The sequence below is a fragment of the Diabrotica undecimpunctata genome, chromosome 9 (genome assembly GCF_040954645.1).
Source record: "Diabrotica undecimpunctata isolate CICGRU chromosome 9, icDiaUnde3, whole genome shotgun sequence".
In the NCBI taxonomy this organism is placed as follows: Eukaryota; Metazoa; Arthropoda; class Insecta; order Coleoptera; family Chrysomelidae; genus Diabrotica; species Diabrotica undecimpunctata.
This window is the reverse complement of record NC_092811.1, coordinates 36,855,313-36,870,035: the sequence shown is the minus strand read 5'-3', so window position 1 is coordinate 36,870,035 and position 14,723 is coordinate 36,855,313. Positions and strand designations below refer to the sequence as shown.

General features: G+C 33.9%; 1 protein-coding gene across 1 annotated transcript in view; it reads left to right on the top strand.

Annotated features, from left to right (window-relative positions):
• Positions 1-14,723, top strand: part of LOC140449850 (probable multidrug resistance-associated protein lethal(2)03659) — a 162,645-nt gene that overhangs the window by 84,515 nt on the left and 63,407 nt on the right. Inside the window, exon 2 of the mRNA XM_072543219.1 lies at positions 6,604-6,837. Coding sequence (XP_072399320.1) covers positions 6,604-6,837 — 234 coding nt within the window. The remainder of the gene's footprint in view (positions 1-6,603; positions 6,838-14,723) is intronic.

Here is a 14,723-nt window from a genome sequence, read left to right as displayed (position 1 = left end):
ACAAGAATCTACTAAAACATATCCTGGAGCTGACAATCCAGTTATAATGGATATGAATTGGATTATATCGGATAGCTTAGGCGATACTAAAGACACGGAAGATTATGTTATACAAGTGAGAACATTATTAAATTAACAATTCCTCGACTGTTTAATTGGAAGAGGTGGATCCGTATTATGGTCTTCTAGACCTTTAGTTGATTGTTCGGGATTCAATGAAAATTCGTGCAAATGTTTGCATTGAAGTAGGAGGCAGATTGGTTTAACACCTTGTATAAATAAATTTCTTGTATAAAAAGTATTCGTTTTTAATACAATTTAAAGATTCAATTTTAGATCTTTGGATGTTAACAAAAAACGTGTCATTAAAACTCTACTATTTTTATAAATCATTTTCAAATAGAGCATAATATACAATACGGTATGTATAGCATTTTTCATATAAAAATGCTTGCACGTCACAATTTATATAAAGTGACGTCACTTATATTTAAAATTTCCAGAATGTCAACCTTGGAGTTCAAATTTTCCTAACACAGCTCGATCTTTCATAGGCGTCAACATGGTGTAATAATCAAAAAAATAAAATTATCATTATATTGGAAATTTTAGAATTATATTGATTAAATAACCAAAAACATTTGTTATTATTAATAATATAAATTTTATGAAATAACTCTTTAAGTCTAATATTCCAAAAAATAATAATTTTAATTAAATATATTAGACAATTGTACGCAACTGATAGACGAATACTTCAAATTTTATTGACAGTTCAGCGTGTGGCAAAAGTGTATAAAGTGTTGCCGCTTTTTTAGAGTAAGAATTTTGTTTATGTTTTGATTTCTTGCACAATCTGATCATAATATAATATATATTAATAAATTGTATTTATAAATACATATTAAATTTAGATTAATAGCTTTTAAAACTAATTATTGTTGTGTATTGTGATTGTGCTATGCCAGAACAAATAAATAGTATGTAGAAAGCTGATAAGCTTTCATATAAGATAGATTATTTTGAACAAGAAATAATGACGGGACGTTTTTACTATTAAAGCCCTAAAAGAGGTAAGTTACTTAGAAGTAACTTAGAATATATAATTTTGCATTAAAATGTTTTCTAATGGATTTTAGTGTGTTGCAGTAGTCTTAAAACTAAGTGTATTTACTGTTAATAAAATAGTTTGACAAATAGTTGACATTTTAAAAATTCCTCACTTACTAACTATTCTTATGTTTTGGCAGCGGCGGCTCGTGGCCTAAAAAAGTGGTGAAGATGAGGAAAGCTTGCCGGAGCCAAAAGGAGTTTTGGTACCTACTTCGCGCCCAAATCTCATTAAAAATTCGTTAAAAAAAATGTATAGAGTTTAGGGCCCTAATAACTTGAAAACAGTTTTTTAGGGCACTTATACTAGATACGATTCGTTCTGCTTGCCTGGGGCATTTTAGTTCTGAATCTTGACATTTCATTAAGGATTTTTTTGGCGATTAAAACACCACGCCTGCTAAAACTGGTTGGTGAGTTTCGATTCAGCCGCCCACTCGGAGTTAGATGCTGATTGCAGCCGACCACTCTGGATCAGACGCAGATGTTTGAAATACTGGTTGGTCGACCATGTAAAAGAACATCCCTTTTATCTTCATTTTTCCAATGCCTAAACGGAGTCTCTAATATATTACACACCAAGTCATTAATTTAGCCACCATTTAATATAGTCTCCTGCAGGTCATCATGCAGGGTAAAGTCGATGGCAAAAAGGTAATAGGTAGAAAGAGGAAATCATGGCTGCGAAATATTCAAGACTGGACAAACATGACTGTAGACAAATTATTCCACGTTGCAAAAGACAGAGAAACTTTTAGAAATGTGGTCGCCAACCTCCGTTAATGGAGACGGCATAGGAAGAAGAAGAAGAAGTCATTAATTGGATTCATGTCTGTCTAAAATTATTTTTGTCCAAACGAAATCCACGAGAACACTTTATATCCGAAATCCGAAACAAACCACAGAGAAATGTATAAATAAAGTGCACTAAACAAATAAAATTAATACTGTGACTAAACTAAACTAATAAATACTATACTATACACTATAATATATAAAAAATATCAATATAATAGACTCAATTTCAAAATATTGTCGCTGAGAGAAATTTTCGAAAAATAGGAATACCAAATACACATCCAACAGTGGGTGAAGACGGATAACGTATTTTTAGACGGAACTGCACTCACCAGTTTTCTCAGCTATCACTAAGGATAGGCTGACGTCACGTTGTCATGGCAACCGTGAACGCTTATGCATTAATTAAAAGAGAATAAATAATTGATTTCGTAATTTAGATATAATAATGTTGCTTTCATTTTTTATTTATTTGTCTCAATTTAATTATATTTTTTTGGTGAACCTCACCTTCACCTACTTCACCTGGCCGGCCGCCGCTGTGTTTTGGCAACGCTGTGGGGTTCTGACGTCGTAAATATTGAATGACGTGCAAGCATTTTTATATGAAAAATGCTATAAATGTAATCATTTAAGTTTGTGTTAGGAATGGTCATTAGAATCGTTGTTTAAAGTTATTATTATAAAACGATGTCTCGTTCTCTCTTTACAGAGTATCAAAATATATAAAGTAAAGTCAATATTTATTTAACAATATTTTGTTCAAAATACTTATTTTAGAATTAGATCTTATTTGGCTAGGCACTTGTATTAAAATAACTGCCTTGATTTAAATGCCTCAAATACTTTTTTATATTTATAAATTAATTGCTTATTCAGCAAACAATAGCACAACAATTTAAACAAACAAAACAGCATTATAATTGTTTTATCAGAATCGCATATAATGATTCATATCTGCTACATTCAAAATAGGATAAAAAGGGATAGAATATATCTACATTAGAGGTGACATTAGAAGGACATATTTTTCGATGGATCTATTTATTTACACTTGAGTATAATCCGAAAGATAATTTCGTTTGAAAATCCAGAAGAGTGTATTGTGTTGTCTGAGGATCTTATAGCGAGAAGTTTCTACACACAGGACATAAAATAGGTCCCATCCCCTGCTGCAAATAAATTTCAATTGAAAAACTACAAAAGGCGAGGCAGCTTCTTTTTCTTAGTTTGGGGATGGCCCGTTAATTTCTGGCACATAGTCATAAGACCTTTGTACCAAACCTTGTTTTTTTTTCATTAAACAATAAGTCCTGTCTTCAACGAAGGCCAACGGTGTCCTCATTGGTAGTCTAAGGATCTTAAGTGGAAGTGTTATTTAAAACCGTTTTAACCATTAGCAGAACAATAGGCTTTTAAGAAACAAGAGACGGACCGAATGCATTGGGCGAGTACCTAGTAGTCAATATGCATGTATCTCTAGAGTAGTATTTATTATACAGATTGAACGAATTTAAAACGGAACATACGAAATCAATGTATTTCGGCTCAACTCCGCTCTAGGTGGTTGGCCAACAAAAGGTTGTCAAATAATTATATTATAAAAATCCAATACTTCAGCGGGCTGCTGGATTCGGAACTCATTCAAGAACAAGTCAAAACTCCACCCAAATAGGTTGCCTAGAATCACTGAAAAAACTAGACTAAACAAGCAGTTATTATGCTGTCAAACCACTTATCGCTTCCTTATAGTCCAAGAGATAGAGCCGAAATTTTGAACTGATCAGTAATATGACATTTCTCTATTGGAATATATTCATTGTAACTGGGTTAAGACTTTGCCTTACAGGCGGACGCCCCTCGTGGTACAGGGGGTGGCTATACAGGGATAAAGTTGTCATTTTTTTCGGAAAAATTTAAGATCGATAATATGGCTGAAAATTTGCCCAGAGTAAGATCTTGGTATAACTAGACGAAATCCCAAAGGGCGGACGCGAGAGTAGATACATAAGGTGTGGCGGACAGGGGTGAAATTGCAATTTTTTCTGGAAAAATTAACGATAAGTAATATGTCCGCCATTTTCATGGCTCATTATTTAGCCCCCAAAAACTCTAAATCCAAAAGGGCGGACAGCTGGGTTGGTACAGAGAGCCATAAAACGGGGTCAAATGTACCACTTGCCTGCGCATTTTAGGTCTCGGTAACAAATTTCAAACTGATTTTGTTATGATATTTTTATACCGATTGATTTGAAAATTTGTATGCTCACTTCTGTTACTATTCTGAGAAGCGTCAAGTAGAGTTTTCCTCAAAATTTTCCAAAAAAATTTCCGTATATGAAAATTTTCGTAATTTTTTGAGGTAAAATCTAATTTGTAGAATCCTTTCGATTTTCTGTAAGTTATACCATGATTTTTTTCCAAAAATTTTCAAACGATTTTTCCGATAAGAAAAAAAAATTTAGAAAAACTTTTCTAAAACATTTGATAAAACTCTACGTCATCGTCTTAATCTTTTATAGAATATTTTGTAGTATTAAAATGATATTATGATAATGTTTTTTTTCCAAACTAAAGTCATATTTACTTTACAAATCACATTTTTTTCTTAAATATAAATATTTTACGAATTAATTTTTAATTGAATAAATGTTTGGTATTTGATATTTTATTAAATTAAAGTAATTTTATAATGTTAATTATTAAATATTTTTGGTATAACAAATAGTAATTTAACTTATTTTTTATTACAATAAAAAGGTTTTTAAATTTATATTGCATAAATAATGATTGTTCAGATATAGGAAAAATTTGATTTATTATTACATTAATAATCAAATACAAAATATATTATTTCTATTTATCAATAGATAAAATTCAATTTTGTGGCTCTCTTCAATTTGTAGAATTCCTTTAACATTTTACAAATAATTATTAATAAAAATCAATTTAATAGTGGAATTATCAATTTTTTAAGTTTTGAAATTTAATTTGTAGATATTTTCAATATTTTTTTTTAACTTTCAAATTGATTGATTTTTTTTTCATTAGTTAATTATAATTTTACAAATTCTGTTTGGACATTCATTTTGCATCATTATTATTTTAAAATATTAAAATAATAATGATGCGCGTTCATTTAGATCAGTAATTCTAGACGCATGCGCTAAATGTAATAAGTATCAAGATGCTTTTATTCAACTTGGTGAAACTGACTTCGATTGTAATGAAGTTTTTGAAAGCTTAGAAACTTTCGTATGTCACTTATATGGAACAGGACTGACGAGAACAATTCCAAAAAGAAAAGTAAACGATGTCAGATTTTCACTATTTAACCGGCAGTATAAGTTGCATGATGTGAACGAACCTTAAAAAAAAACTAAAAAATTTCCATGCTTCAAGCTTACCACCATGTCAAGCTGAATTACACCAACATCTACTGCGAGCTCATTATATTTCAAATATTTGGACAAATGCTCATAAAAAAGTACCAACAGAATTGATTGTTGAAGAACATGGTTGGGAGTTTGAAGATGAAACATATAAATTTAAATGGTTTAGTGGACCTCAGACGCCAGAATCAGTTCGAGAAGTAGTGATTGAAAATGAAGCAGATAATGAATGTGATATTATTGAAAGTGAAAGTGACGCAGATGATGAATGTAATGACATCAATGAGAGTGAGAAAAATGACGAAATTTTTAAAGTTTTTCTAAATTTTTTTTTCTTATCGGAAAAATCGTTTGAAAATTTTTGGAAAAAAATCATGGTATAACTGACAGAAAATCGAAAGAATTCTACAAATTAGATTTTATCAAAAAAAATTACGAAAATTTTCATTTACGGAAATTTTTTTGGAAAATTTTGAGAAAAACTCTACTTGACGCTTTTCAGTATAGTAGCAGAAGTGAGCATACAAATTTTCAAATCAATCGGTATAAAAATATCATAATCGGTATAAAAATAAATCAGTTTGAAAATTGTTGCCGAGACCTAAAATGCGCAGGCAAGTGGTACATTTGACCCCGTTTTATGGCTCTCTGTACCAACCCAGCTGTCCGCCCTTTTGGATTTATAGTTTTTAGGGGCTAAATAATGAGCCATGAAAATTGCGGACATATTACTTATCGTTAATTTTTCCCCAAAAAATTAATTGCAACTTCACCCCTGTCCGCCACCCCTTATGTATCCACTCTCGCGTCAGCCCTTTGGGATTTCGTCTAGTTATACCAAGATCTTACTCTGGGCAAATTTTTAGCCATATTATCGATCGTTAATTTTTCCGAAAAAAATTACAACTTCATTCCTGTATAGCCACCCCCTGTACCATGAGGGGCGTCCGCCTATAAGGCAAAGTCTTAACCCAGTTACAATGAATATATTCCAATAGAGAAATGTCATATTACTGATCAGTTCAAAATTTCGGCTCTATCTCTCCGACTATTAGGCAAGCTCCTCTTTCCTTTAAAGGAGACTGATAGTTGAACAATATTTTATACAATGTCTATCACCGGGTATGGATTTATTTTTGTCCAAGTTTTATATTGGTCCACTATTTCAAATGCAGTTCAAACCGATATATATTAAATTGTATGTTCCGTTTTAAATTGGTTCAATCTGTATATGTTTAGAGTTAATTGAAAAACCAGATATTTTCCGGAAGAACCAAATACTTAACTTTATTTATTGTTTCAGCTATATGTTCCCTATCTTCAAAAAAACGTACAAGTACAAATTAACAGAAGAAGAACTGTTTTCTCCGTTGAAGGAGCACACATCTAGTAGACTAGGATCAAAATTAGAAAAAGCATGGAAGGAAGAATATAGGATACACAAAAAGACTGCACTACATAGGGCTTTATTTAGGATATTTGGACTTAGATATACGATCTTAGGATTAATCAGATTGTTCGACGAACTCTTGTTAATGTAAGTATTTTTTTTGTTAAAATTTATTTTAGTTTACGCAATCAATAATTATTTTGGCCAGTCGAAGTAGTTGCGTAGCAAGGAAAATTTTATTAGTGATTGTTGTTGTCCTCACGTTCACTAAAGATAAATAAAAATTAAGTGAGAATTTCAAGATAAACTTTTTTTATAGAGCATGTCCCATACTTTTTAATCCCTAATGTGAATAAATTTTAATTGAATATTCAAGAATAAAAATTATACAGTGCGTCCATAAAGTAACGCATAAATTCATTATTAACTAAATAAACAACAGTATTGGAAATTCCCGAAACAGGCCGATTTTTTTTTAACCCTTAACCGAGGTCGTGGAGTCCCTCGGACTCCGCAGTTCAATCAATGCTTCATATTTTTCCCACTATTGATCCAAACGAGTGGTGTCGTACAGTACCTTCAGGTAGTAGGGAGATCTCCGTTATGCTTATGCGAAATCGCGATCAGTGCGTAGAAGTTATCGAATAGAACACATTAGAGACTGATGGACTCTACGACGTAGTTTTTGATAGTTTTTATTTCAAACACGAAGAGCCAATTTTGAGTGACCATATTTCTGAGAGCAAATTTTATGCTAGCGATACTAACGATGGTCAATCGGACGAAAGTCAGGAGTCTGATGAAGATTCAATGAATGAAGTGAATCCAAACAGAAGATACTTTTATGGAAAAAATAGGTACAAATGGGCATCAGTTGAATCTACTCGCAATGTTAGAACACCTGCTTCTAATTTATTGAGATTGCCTACTATCAAAGGATCTTTGACATAGATGGAACCAGTGGTGGCGTGGCTTAAAATTTTTTCTACAGATGTTGTTGACAATGTTGTATATTACACAAATTTCAAACTGAAGGAATATCGCGACAAGGACGGAAATCATAACCGCACAGAATTTAGAGACACCAATAATACAGAGATCAATGGATTTTTGGGCCTTCTGTTATTGACATCAGTCTTCAAGTCTAACCATGAAGACATCAACGCACTATTTGCTACTGATGGTCTCTCTCTCTTGTCGTTTCCTCATTGCTGAGGATCGTGATTTCCTACAATGCGGGCTGTCAATTCTCTCCATCTCTTGGAGGAGAGTCTGGTCTGAATGTTTAGCTCTTCGAGAATCGACTGATTGGATCTGTGCTCCGTCCACGAGACGCGTAGCATTCGTCTCCAGCACCACATTTCGAATGCGTCAATCCTTTTCCTATCCTCTGATTTTATTGTCCATGTTTCGGCACCGTAACTGAAGATTGAAAAAATGAGTGTCCGTACCAGTCTCATTTTGAGTTTTTTGGATAAAGAGCGGTCCTTCCATATTTTTGACAGTCGACTCATCGCGTTCTTGGCCATCCCTATTCTTCTGCGAATTTCCGTATGGGAGGAGGCTGCATTGCTTAAGGAAGATCCTAGATACGTGGACTCGTCTACTTTCTCGAATTGATTTAGGGCGCCTGTTGTTTGGAGGATATTCGCGTGGTCCACAATCATGATTTTTGTTTTCTGATTATTAATCTTGAGCCCACACTTGTTGCTTTCGGTTTCTACTCTCTTTATCAGTCTCGACATCTCCTCTTCAGATGTTGCTATCAGTGTTGTATCGTCTGCGAATCTTAAGTTTGAGATCTTTTTTCCTGCAATGGAGATGCCGCCTCTCCATCCATCGAGTGCGTTCCTCATTATGTATTCTCCATATAAATTGAACAGGTCTGGAGATAGTATGCACCCTTGTCGTACACCTCTGCTGGTTTTGAAGGTATCAGATTGCTGGTTTTCAATTCTTATTTTAACTGAGTTATCTTCGTATAAGTTTTTAATTAATATTGCCAAATGATCTGGAACTCCCATCTCATGAAGAACTGTCCAGAGAACTTCCCACTTCACACAATCAAATGCCTTTTGGTAGTCTAGAAAACAGATTATTATTGGAATTTTAAATTCGCGGGCCTTTTCTATGAGCTGCCGCATATTAAGGATTTGCTCTCTCGTACCCTTTCCTTTGACAAAGCCTGCTTGTTCTTGGGGAATTTGTTTGTCTAAGTATTGTTGCAAACGGCGTTTAATGATTCTTAGTAATATTTTGCTTGGATGGGAAATCAGTGAGATGGTACGATAATTACTACACTTTGTAGTTGTTCCTTTTTTATGGATTGGTATGCACAATGATGTGCGCCATTCTCTGGGCCACTTTCCGCATCTCCAAATTTTATTACAAAGTTTCCACATTATGTAACATCCTTTGTCTCCCATGTTCTGAAGGAGCTCTCCCGTGATATCATCGCAGCCAGGGGATTTATTCTTCTTGAGGTGAGTTACAGCTTCTTCAATCTCGGACAGCAGAATTTCAGGTTCAGGGTTGTATGCGATGTTTTCGAGGGCTGAAGTGTGGCCTAGATTTACGTGTTCTTCCCTGTAGAGCTCTGAACAATAGTTTTTCCATGTTTCTAACACTCTGTCGATATCACTTATGATAATAGCATGTTTGTCCTCTATTGCATAGTTCTTGGGTTTAAATTCTCTCGCAAGAATTTTCACTTTCCGGAAGAGGTCTTTGGTTTCATTTCGATATCCGTGATTTTCTATTTCTTGACAGATTTCAGAGATGTATTCTTGTTTGTCTTTTCGGCATCTTCGTTGAATATCTCTGGAGAGAGCTTTATATGTCTGTTGATCACAGGGGCCAGTTGCTTTCTTTGTTCAATCACTGTCCACGTGTTTATGCTGATCCACGGTTTAATGCTATTATTTATAGATGGTTGGCGACATTGGTTCACTGTTGTTACGATGGTTTCTTTAATATCTGTCCAGGCTTCATCCACACTTTGTTCTGCCTGATTGTTCTCTATTCTGGTTAGTGCTGGTTCAATTCTCTCTTTAAAGGTCGCTAATTCGGGGTCCGTTAGCCTAAAAGAACGGGGAGAAGCTTTGCGTATGTTCTTGAAACGTATTCTGTAATCAGCCATCAAGAGCTGGTGATCGCTTCCGCATTCTGCTCCTGGAAATGTTTTTGCGTTGGTAATTGAAGACTTCCATCTCGAAGTGATCAGAATAAAGTCTATTTGATTTCTTGTTCTATCTCCAGGTGATTTCCAGGTATAGAGTCTACGCGGATGATGCTTGAAATGCTTGTTCATTACAGAAAATTTCCTTTGGTTGCAGAATTCTAATAGTCGGTCTCCTCGCTCATTCCTATCTTCTAGACCATATGGCCCTACAATCATCTTCATGTGGTCATCTAGATTCGTTCTTCCAAGTTTGTCATTAAAGTCGTCTAGTATCACCACTATGTCTTTGTTTGGTATTTTATCAAGTACACCTTCGAGAGCCATATAAAAGTCTTCTAGTGTTGCTTGTTCTGCCGTGGATGTCGGGGCATATATTTGTATGATGTGGAGGATGGATGTTGAGCACTTTAGTCTCAGATGTATAATTCTGTCATTAACTGCATCATATCCATTTACGTAGTTCTGGAATGTGGGTGGTATTATAATTGCAACAGTACCATACTGATGGTACGGGGAGAGAAATATTTAGGATGGCATTCTTAGCACGTAGATTTGCTGTACTGCTAATATGCCTACGATTTGATACACGAGAAGAAAGAGCAAATCGAGCTAAAACGGATGCAGCTGCCGCAATTTCCCACATTTTAAAGATATTCAACCAAAATTCTCAAAAAACTCTTATGTACTATATACTTTTAGGTGCTAATACTACAGTCGATGAAATGCTAGTCGGTTTTCGAGGGCGATGTAGGTTTAAAATGTATATACATAGTAAACCCGAAAAGTATGGAATAAAGATTCAATGTTTAGCAGATGCTCGCACCAACTATGTATACAACACTTATATATATTCTGGAAAAGGATCTGATGCATTAGAGGGTTTGACTGCAGAAGAAAAAAACTCTCTATTCCCTCTCAAGCAGTGGTTCGCCTTTGCAAGCCGATCTTTGGCAGTAATAGAAATGTTACAGGCGACAACTGGTACACATCAGTGGAACTTGTAGATGTTTTATTAAATAATAATTTAACATGTTGGTACTATGAAAAAGAATAAGAGAGAAATTCCTAAAGAGTTCCTACCATCTAGATCAAGATCTGTAAACTCAACTTTATACGGATTTATAAAAACAAAAACTATAATCTTTCGAGTGCCAAAGAAAAATTGGGCTTTGCTTTTAATATCCTCGCTGCATTACACGAAAGAAGATGATATCGAAACTGGGTTACCGGAAATAAATGCCTTTTATAACAATACAAAAGTAGGCGTAAATTAAGTAGACGAAAAATGCATAAAATACTCATGCAGTCGAAGAACCAGGCACTGGCCGATGGCCATATTTTTTAGAATAATCGATATAAGTGCATTAAATGCATATATTATTCACCAGGCTTGTGCCAACAGAACAAAATATATAAGATTAGAGTTTCTGAAGATTTTGGCACAGCAACTATATGAACCACTTCTTCGAGAACGAGAAATTAACCAACGTCTTCCAAGAGAACTAAGACTCAGCATTCAATAGCTGCAAAGAATAAATCCAACCGAAAATGACGATCATACAGATACCTTACCCAGGAACGCTAGGAAGTATTGTTATTTATGTAACCCAAAATTGAAAAGGAAGATAAGTTTTCTGTGTATACAGTGTAAACAACCGATCTGTTTGCAATGTAGCAAAAAAATATGTAGTGAATGTGTAAATAATCGTGAAGAAATGGGATAAACTGGTCAATTTTCAGGACTTGCACATTTTTTTTTTGGAATAACTTTTTGTATGAAAAACATTATTTTAGTACAGTAAAACCTCGATATAACGGACTACTTGGGGGGACGGGGTGTCCGTTAAACGCGAAAGTCCGTTATATAAAAATATGTTTAAAATAAATCGAAAAAACTTTTTTTTTTAAATATGTACGTATTTAGATGTATATAAAAAATTCAAAATACAAACAAAATTCTATTTAATTGACTTCGGACATTCGTCGTGAAGTGACGTTGCTGTTGATATCGACGCGCTTGCTGTCGGTAATCCAGTTTTGAAAAAGAAACCAGGTTTCGTTTGCACTTTCGATGTTTGCTGTTTTTTATGATCAACTCTCTAAAATTACGAAAATGCGTAGAACACAGTTGAAGTTCTTTATCTGATGAATAATCAATAACTGTTAATAGATCGTCGAGATGCGATCTTACCTATGATAACTTCATTTTTAGTAGTCTTGTTTTGTCACCTTCTTCGGTATCATCACTTCTATCCTCATTTTTTAGGTTCATAACTTCATCTGCTATTTCACTTTCAGTCATGGTGTTATACCTTCCTCAGCTATATGTTCTCCGGCATTATTATGTATTGTCCTACAGATATCAGTAACTTCCAACCCTTCTAAATCTGTGTATGCATCTAGGCCATCAAACAAATCCTTCCAACCATGTTTCATGGTTTGCTCTTGCACCTCCTCTCATGCTGCAGCAAAATTAAAAATTGTTGACTTTAAATTGTAATTTGCAAGGTACGCTGCCCTCTTGTATCTTCTACATTATTTCCATCGATCAATACAACTATTACATCCTCTAAAAACTTTCTGCGATATATTCGTTTGGTTGCCAAAATTATTCCCTGATCCATTTGTTGAATAAGCAATGTTGTATGTTTTGACAAAAACATACAGCTAAAGTTGCTAGGTTTACGAGATTTGCCAACCATTACAGGAGTCAATCTATGCGATCCATCGGCGTTGGCACAAAGCCGAGAACCTCTTCTTGCTGATTTTTCTTTCAGAATTAGATTTTTCATATTTGGGGGCTTGTGTCCTTTCAGGCAAAGTACGCCATTACAAACCAGTTTCGTCAGTACATATTGTTAATCTGAGATTCTAATAGCATTTCGTTACTTATAATGTTCTATTAATTTTTAACTAAAAGGTTCTATTTCCTCTTTTGGGGCAGTTGAAGCTTTGTCGTAAATTCTTTTATTCATGATTCCGTGCTTTTTGCGAAAGCGCTAGAGCCATCCATCACTTGCTCTGAATGGTATGTCCATATGATTTGCTAATTTCATTGCATCAGATTTCAATTCGACTACCCGGACTGGGACCCCTCTAGAAAGTTGATGGCCGTGCCATTTTCAGATTGCTTCTTCCAGTGAAGTTTTACAAGCCAATTTCATTTGTTTTCTGAGATTGCTGTTCTCTCCTACATCACACATGAATGCAAATTTATTTATTTTGTTTTTGTTTTTTTTATGTCCAAAACAGTTTGCTTTTTGATAGGGCAGTATTGCGAAAATTTTAACTTACTTACTGGCGTACACTAAATGTGTTAGTTTAGTAACACCCATATAATCATAAAAACCTACGTGTTATTATTTCAGGGAATCCCCTTAATCTCACTTTCTGTCTCTTGCCTACAAATGTGCAAATTTATATCTCATGTGTGTATTTTTTGTTTCTCTAACAAATTTATTTTTCAGCAAAAAAATATATACATATTACTATTAGAAATGACTCTTACGCTAGATTTTGCTGAAATTCTTTGTAAAATACATATGGGACGGGTTAAGCATGTATAATATTAACAGTACGTTTTTATTTTGTTTTATATTTGACCGGATTTTTTGTCCGTTATATCCGAAGTCCGTTAAATAGAGGTCTTTTATATCGAGGTTTTACTGTATTCAATATAATTTTAAAAACGTGTTTTTGAAAAAAAAAAATATTTATGTAAAATAATTTGTTTTTTTATCGACGCAAATAGGCAGATTTTTCGGTTCATTCAATTTTTATTTTCCTATAAGTTGGTATTATTTTGTATTGTTCAACTTTTTATAATAAATATGCTTTCTTTAAATGTCTTTTTCAATTTCAATAACTCTAACATAACATTCAGAACACAAATTGTCAGTTTGAGAACATGGAGTCCCAGGGACGTCGTTTGTGTAAAATTAATTCACCACGTTGGTTAAGGGTTAATAGAACCCCCATTTTTTGTTTCAATTTCTAGATTCTGCTGAACTGATTCTAAAAATGTCCAAACACATCGCTTCAAATTGGTATAGGGTGACAAACATGCAAAAATTCCAAGTTACCTACAAAATACTAAATTAATGGTAAACGTAATAAATACCTTAAATTAAATTTCATATTGTTATACACTGTGATCATAGCAATGAGTATAGAAGATCTACAACATCTTATCGAAAGCTTAAGTATGAATCGTGCTGAGATGGAAATTACTGTAAACGCTAAAAAAAAACGAAGTACATGCTAATTACAAAAAGATCACAAAATATACATCGCCTATTGACAATCAATAGTAATGTGATAGAACAAGTAGAAAAATATCAGTACTTGGGAACTTTGATCAATGAAACAAATGATCATACTACAGAAATAAACAGGCGAATAGAGATTGCCAGATCAGCATTTATACGAATTAAGCCACTCCTAACGTGCAAAAATCTAAATTTGGAGATCAGATTACATACCATTGTATGTCTCTTGCCATTCGTACTATTCTATTTTCTGTCATTCTTTCGATGTGTTGATTCCATTCCAATTTTCTTCTTTTGGTCCACGAGTTTATTTCCTCTGTACCACATCTAGCTCGTATTTCCTCACTTCTTACTCTGTCTCTTAGAGTTTGCTTTGTTATTTTTCGTAAGACTTTCATTTCTGTTGTTTCCAGTAGTCTTTGTGTTTTCGCCGTATCTGCTCTTGTTTCCGCTGTGTACGTCATTATCGGTCTTATTGTTGATTTATATATCCTGGTTTTCGTTTCCGTTGTGAGGTATTTGTTTCTCCAGATTGTGTTGTTGAGACATCTTGCTGCTGTGTTTGCCATGTTCACTTGTTTTTG